Here is a 7521-nt window from a genome sequence, read left to right on the forward strand (position 1 = left end):
ATTAAAACAACTTTTTTTCAAAGAAAACAAACTAATTAAATTAAGAAATAATATTGACCAAAAACACACTAATATTGACCAAAACTTAAAAAGTAAACAAAATAAGCAGTGCATTTTGTTGATCAAAAGATTTAAAATAAAAGGTAATAAATGTCAACATTCCAGAATGGCCACTGCAATCACCAGATTTTACTTTTAATTCATAACAATAGGATAGGTTGAAGTTTTCACCAACGTGAATTTCAAAACAAAGCTTCTAGCTTAAAGTAGCAGAAACACCAAGAATTCAGGTTGCCATCTTGATATCTATTTTTCCCTTGACAACAAAAAGTAATTTGAAGGACATATTATGAACATATATGGTAATATACCTAAGATTGGAGAAATCTCATAACACTCTCCCTTGGTTTATACCTTAAACACTTACTTCCTACAGTTCCCCGCATATAATATATTTACATAAAAGCATAAGCTTTTGCTTCAAATCCTATTTTCTTACTCAAAGCCAATAACTTCCATCAACATATATTCCTCACCATGTCATATCTGAGCAAGTGTTTTGCCTGAAAAAAATACAAAAACACTCACACTTGAGAAATGATATCTGATACATACAAAAACACAGCCACTAGTGTAAAAAGTACTGTCTTTCAATCATTAACCACCATGAATGAACCAGTTAACTTCTGCCAAAAAACTATCTTGAAGTTATAGTAATGATCATTTTTAATTGGTTGATCAACTTTTAATATACTAACATCAGTGTATTTTGAAGGCTTGGCAGAGAGACAATTAAACAAACTTAGAACAGAATCTGGACTATGTAAAATATTTGACAGAAATTGTTAGCCTCTAAAACTTAGTCAACAAATGGATGAAATCTCCATTGATTCTGTTGTGAGGCAAAAAAAATCTAAACTAAGATCAAGGCTCACCTTCAAACATGATATGCTGAGCAAAGATGCATGCACAGAAGTAAACTAGAGCTCACTTTGAATCTGGGGCGGCAGAAAAAGTAGCAGAAGTATTACTGCCAGGAAAAGAGTTCTCTTCGTGAACTTCCACATTGTTTTGGTTGTTGCTGGTCTCTGCATTGGAATGATTTGATACAGAAGTGCCTGCAGCGCTCTTATTTTCTCTTGCTGTTTCAAGGCGCTCAATCAATCGGGACACACTAGCAATTTTGGCATTCAATTCTCTCCTAACTTCAGAACCAAGTTCTGACACTGAAGAATTAGGAGAGAACAGCCTCTCCTTCCATCCCCTTGTGCCCTTTGAAATTGATTCTTTGTATCTTTGCCATAAGAAAAATCATTGGATGAGTCAACCTAACAACATATAGAATTTGCATACACATGGTTTTGGTGAAACTGTACCTCATGGATACTGCACTAAATTTGGAAAGGAGAGAATCTGAGAATGATTGTTCTGATGGCTCTGGTTCATCATGGCTTGCAGGCAAGGAATGAGAGGCAAAGCTTCTACAAACACGTAAATATACAATGTATAACTTCACATGATCACACACACCAATAATGACCACAAGAAAATAAATATTAAGGTCTAACTACCCATCATTAGAGTGAACTCCTTGAAGATTTGTTGTTGCGACTGTAGAGCCAGAAGTAAAAGAAGAAGAACTCCGAGTTTGTAATAGGGGCCTCTGCTGTGGTGATGATTGCTGTGTTCCATCAAATATAAGAGGAGCAGATGGATTTCCTGCAGGAATTGCAGCTGGTTCACTACCCGCTCCAGTAGCTGATGGAGGTGCTCTAGGCTGAGTTGAGTACACTACGGAGTGTGCATTGCCATGACCAGATGACCTAGTTCGTTGACTTTCCCTCCGGCCAAGATGGTGTGCTCTCCTCATTGATGCTGCAGCAGCTAAATGTCGAAGGATTCGCTCTTCGATATCAGAATCACGCATTGGTAACTGCACAAGTAAGAAAATTTCTAGCATGTATAGATGGTGGAAACAAGATTTGCTAACAGTTAAGACGTAGGACAACAAAATGAAAATTCACAGACACACTGACCTGCTGAAATTCAAGCTGCGAAAGATGAAAAATTGAAGCATTTCTGGATGGGATATCCCTCAAGCTCCTCTCCTGCTCTACTGCCTCGAGCAGTTCTTGACTGTCATGAAATTCATAGAGTCGTAAGAATATGATCATGAAATATACAGTAGGCCACAGGAAGAAAAATCCTTAACTACCTGGTAGCATCCTTCAAGCTGATAGCTTGCCAACACATAGGGCATTGAGAGCTTCTCTGACACCTGCATACAAACAACACATAGGGCATTTTGTTTTATTTACAGCTGCTAGTGCTATAAACTTTGTTGGGGCTTAGCATTTTGGCTAAAACTTACGGTTAAAGTTTTGGCAAAATCCCACATATCCAACTCTAAGGTTGACACCATAATGCATAGGAATTACTGATATTTGTACTGTATGGAAAATTCTAAAGAATTTAAATCCATGACATCCCAAATTTTAGAATGTGTGTGAAAAAGTAGTAAGAATATTTGTGGGATTAATAGTCAGACCAATATTCTGAAAACTGAACCAATAATTGAACTAAAATTTGAAGCAATTCACAGTTAAGAAATTCAACTGGAGTCAACACAATTTGTTTCCAAGATATGTAGACTTTCATATCACCAAATGAGTGAGAAAAGATAGGTGCATTCTTCAGTAATTAAAATATAACACATCTGAAAATTTCTGAATCATACATTGATGATGAATAATTAAATCTTTTCAAACTTCTCAAGGAATGTCTTTTCTAGCATAAATATATTGAATATATTTACTATATTGCAGCATCAGTTAAAGCTCTTATGACAACACGATTGATACCACCTTGTGACCTTAAGCAATGAAATTTATTGTTCTGTTTCCAAATGTCAACCCTCACACCAAGAAGCCTTAGCCTACAGTTCGGATACCTTGGTAGTCTCTTTATCACTTAAAAATTCAATTTGGAGATGATGTAGCAACATCACAAACTGTCATCATGTGACAATGGAACAGAAGCTCGTACACCACACCAATTCACCAGATAATGTCAGCCGTCAGGAACAGTTCAATTCTGATTGAATTGTAGCATACAGGTGAGTAAGATTTAGACTAGAAAAATGGGTAGTCCATTGATTTTCCAGTCAAAATAGACAATATAATCAAGTGCAAAGAGAACTTGTCGTGATCACATTTGTGGGCATGCCCAGTTTTGGCCCCCTTGCCCCATCCCCCACCCAGGTCTTTAAGAAATACAATTTATACAAATGACTGAGTTCTAACTTTTCATGAGTGAGAACTTGTTAATGCTGAAAACTAGAAGCGATTTTAATATTAAGGAACCAAAATGACAAGTATAATATATTGCTCTATGAGAATATAGAGCTTAAAATTAAATTAAACAGCTACGTTTTATGAAAAACACATGAAAAATATTAAAATGTACCATTCAAGAATGCACTGCAGATGGAAGTCATGCTTGCAATTAGTGACCTGGAAAGAAAGACAGGGAAAATAAGAAAACAAATGCTTTTCAAATAAAGACATCCTTGCTTATAATTCATTTGTGAAAATAATAAAAGAAATCACAAAAGCTGCACATTACAGTTGCAGGATCACTTTTGCTAAAATTCTCAAGGCATATGCTACAAGAATCATCACATGCTTCTTGAATCCCCCCTTCCACAAAGGCTGCTGCTGATGTCAAATGGGTTTCGGTCTTGCCTCCCATTTCTGGAACCTGTATATTTCAGAGTTCTCAGAGTCAAGATGAAATATTTGAGTCATTATAAACAATCTCAATAAGTAAACATAAAATCCAGGTTACTCCCCAATATCTATAAAACCAAGGATAGATAAACAAGGAAATGATGCAGTGATAATACTAACCTAATTCTGATTTACCAAAACTCAACTAGTTTGAGCCAAATGCACAATCCCTCGCTCTGAATTGTAGCAACCACAACCCTCGGCACAAATTATAAAAACCTTACAGTAGAAAGTTACCAAAGAATTCCCTTGCACATACTTTTTAAACTAAAAGCAAAAACAAGAACATAAACATCACACACATTATTAACAAGGTTTTTAATTTTTGTGGTTGATGCAATTTCCTCGCAATCCTTGATGTTGGTGAAAATTGAGAGCGAGACCCTAAAGTTCTTTATGTTGCAGCCACAATTGCAATTTTGTCCAGTACATCTATGTATCTGGGCTTGTCACAACTGCAAATGCCGCTGAATTTGTCTGCAATTTCCCTCAATGTCAAAGAATCACGATGAAACCACGACAACAATTTAAAACCTTGATCTTTAATATCAACCATGAAAATAAACGCAGTTTCAATCAGCCCTATGCAGCCAAATAAGCTTTAGGAATTCTTCGAGAAAAAGACTTCCACAGATTGAGCAAATAACTTCAAACAATCATCAGTTTTCCCTCTCCCAACTATCAAATACCTATCCTTCCGGAACATGTTCGATCATGTTTTCCCAGCAATAAATGCATGCACATTTTATTAACTTCCATAATTATCAAAATAAAAAGTAAAAGAATCAGGTGAGATCACAACAAAATCCAAGAACAGAAAAAGAAACAAAAACATTTTCCAATAACATATCAAAGAAAAGGATCACCAAAAGGGGGCAAATCCAAAGAACCCCAGATTAAAAAGCACCAATCTTTACAACTGATTTTGTACAAGGAATCACGAAGTGAAAAAAAGACGCGAAATTTGATCAAAACATGGCAAGATTCAATTAATTACCTCCATCGAGAACAGGCAAAGGCCCAGAAAAGAAAAAGGGCCCAAGAAACGGAGGAAAGACGCCCAGAGAACAGAGGATGAAACCCTGAAATCAGAAAACAGAGAATGCAAGAGATTGTGATTAGGTGATGAAGAAGAATCGAAGGGAAAGAAAAGGATGACAGTTACAGTTTACCTTGTTGGATGTTTGGTGGGTTTGTGGATTTGTCTACCAAAACAATTATGCGTGTTTTGGGAAAAAGACCCTACACCTTATGAACTTTTCAGGCTTTCTCAGCCTTACAATAATGTCTGATGCTGCCATTTTTATTTTCTTCTTTTTATGGTTTTTCTGTCACTTCAACTACTCTCTAACAAAGTTTTAGGATTAAATTCAATTATTTTATCATTATTTTAATTCACAATTCATATTTAAACCAATAAATAGTTGTTTCTATTATTTTTTTTTCATAATTTGTTAATCAGGTTTTAAAGGTCAAAATTAATTGAGTGGTTATTCAAATATATACTTAATAAAACCATTTTCTCTTATGATTGGTTAACATATAGTATATTTAGAATAGACTTCAACTCCTTTTTGTTAATGTAAAATTTTAATTAATGTAAAACTTTAACTGTAAATTTGTTATTAAAATGTTAATGATTTGGGGGATGATTTGAGTTGATTTGAGTGGATTTGAGGATAATTTTGTTGTTGTTTTTTTGAGTAGATTTGTGGATAATTGAGAGTGGATTTGAGGGTAAATCAGCGCTAATACCCTCAAGCGAACACAAGCCATCTCTGAATTCCATCCTCTCAAATCTTCGCTACAGGGTAATACCCTCAAGCAAACAGGCTATTAAAGTTAATCATAAAATTTATTATTAAAATATGAATAAATGGCATCACTATCACTATATATATGTAATATATATTAATATTTGTATCATTAATGAAGGGATAATTTCTTTTATGTACTTAATTTTTTTATTTTATTTTTGGGTAATCATTTTTTAAACTATTATTAACTGGATAGTGTAAAATTGACATGAAAATATTATATAAGAGTATTAATATAAAAATATAACTTAACTAAGTTTTAAATCACTTATAAATTTAGATATTTTTAATTATATTATTAATAGTTTTTTACTTTATGAAATGTTCAAAATATTTATATTTTTCAATTAGTATTTTCTTTTTAACTTTTTCAGTATTTGAATGATATTATTTATATTTTGTCATCTTATCTTATTCATATTTTTTTTATGAACATAAGTTTTGTAATTAATATAAAATAATGTTAGATAAAATAATAAATAAATTTTATTAATTTTATTAAAAATATATTGAATAATAATAATAGTTATTTGATTGTTATAGATAATGACATGAAATATATTAAGAGTACGACGAATCTTCTTATTCAACATGTTTTTAAAGCAATAAAAACTACTTGTTCTTTCTAATACCATTTTGAATTAATCCAAAAATCTCATGTTTATTAACATATATAAACATTAACCAAGAAGAGAAAATAAGATAATAAAAAACTAAAATAACAGAAAATTTAAACACTAAAATCTTAATTAAAATATAAAATTTTGGATTGCAATAAACAAATAAAATTAATAAAAATTATTTTAAAATAATTTAATTTATTATAAATTGGAAACTTAATTAAACTTTAAAATATAAAAAATAATTATTTATAAGAAACTCTAAATAAAATAATTAATGTATAATAAAGATTTGAGTTTTAATAATGAAAAATTTTCAATACCAACCATCATCTATATAACTTCTGTTGAAAACATATTCATAAAAATAAATTTTATAACTTTATTGTAAATACAAATGATTTTTATAATTTTATTATAAATAGTTTTTATTTATTTTGTATATTATAATTAAGAAACAGTGATTTAAAGAATAAAATAAAAAATAATTATTTTAATTCAAAAAATATATTTAAAAGATAAAATTAAAAGCAAATGTGTACATAAAATAGAAAAACAATTTTATATACGTATGTATAGATGTTTAATATTTCAATGATGCTTTTAAGTTATAAAAAGTTTAATTCTAAATACTAAAACATCTATAACCAATTGACTTATGGTGGGACAAAAGTGTCATTTCACATGTGTTAAAAAGTCAAATAAACAAAAGTTCGTGTGCCATTATTTTCACAACAACTTATACTTGACAATTTTTTTCATGTTAAGTTAGATGTTAAATTTACTTTAACCTCTAAATAACTTAAAATTTGAACGAGATGTTTTCTTTTTAATTATATTTGATTTGAACTCAACTTAGTTTATAAGAAATAGTTTAAACACGAAATATATTCTTGAGTAAAGATTTAGAATATATGGTATATTAAAAATGATAGTAGTTTTAGAATAATGACATTTAATTATTTTAATATTAAATAGTTTTAATGTAAATAATTTTATTATAAACGAATTTTATTATTTTAAAGTATATAATTCTTTTTAGAAATATTTTTTTAAAGTTCTTTTATTTTTTATAGGAGTTTTTCTTCTGTGTTAATTTATTTAAAAATTAAAGATTGTCTGAATGATTACAATGATAAGATTTTCAAGTCAATTCTCTAAAAGAATAGGTTAGTTTCTATTCTTTTTCTTTGATATGTCTAGTTTCTTTTGCATGCGAGTTGTAATGTTTTTACATGTGTTTTTTGAGTCTTTTATAGGAATCTTTGTTGATCAGTGGTTCTAATGGTGTAATCC

At 30.7% G+C, this 7521-nt stretch overlaps 1 protein-coding gene across 3 annotated transcripts; it reads right to left on the reverse strand.

Annotated features, from left to right (window-relative positions):
- Positions 1 to 161: 161 nt before the first annotated feature.
- Positions 162 to 5091, reverse strand: LOC106772625 (E3 ubiquitin-protein ligase RHF2A). 3 transcript variants are annotated; one of them, XM_022784647.1, is made up of 10 exons: positions 4961 to 5091; positions 4786 to 4870; positions 3625 to 3759; positions 3466 to 3512; positions 2216 to 2278; positions 2037 to 2136; positions 1572 to 1933; positions 1377 to 1478; positions 992 to 1294; positions 162 to 563 (listed from the first exon to the last, which is right to left on the reverse strand). In XM_022784647.1, exons 2-10 carry the CDS (start codon positions 4789 to 4791, stop codon positions 533 to 535), a joined length of 1149 nt encoding a protein of 382 aa, XP_022640368.1. In that variant the 5' UTR covers positions 4792 to 4870; positions 4961 to 5091; the 3' UTR covers positions 162 to 532. The 3 variants fall into 3 exon arrangements, with proteins under 3 accessions (XP_022640368.1, XP_014514638.1, XP_022640369.1); XM_014659152.2 differs by having other exon boundaries at positions 1377 to 1481; XM_022784648.1 differs by having other exon boundaries at positions 936 to 1294; positions 1377 to 1481.
- Positions 5092 to 7521: the final 2430 nt, after the last annotated feature.

The sequence above is a fragment of the Vigna radiata genome, chromosome 8, assembly GCF_000741045.1.
Source record: "Vigna radiata var. radiata cultivar VC1973A chromosome 8, Vradiata_ver6, whole genome shotgun sequence".
Classification (NCBI taxonomy): Eukaryota; Viridiplantae; Streptophyta; class Magnoliopsida; order Fabales; family Fabaceae; genus Vigna; species Vigna radiata.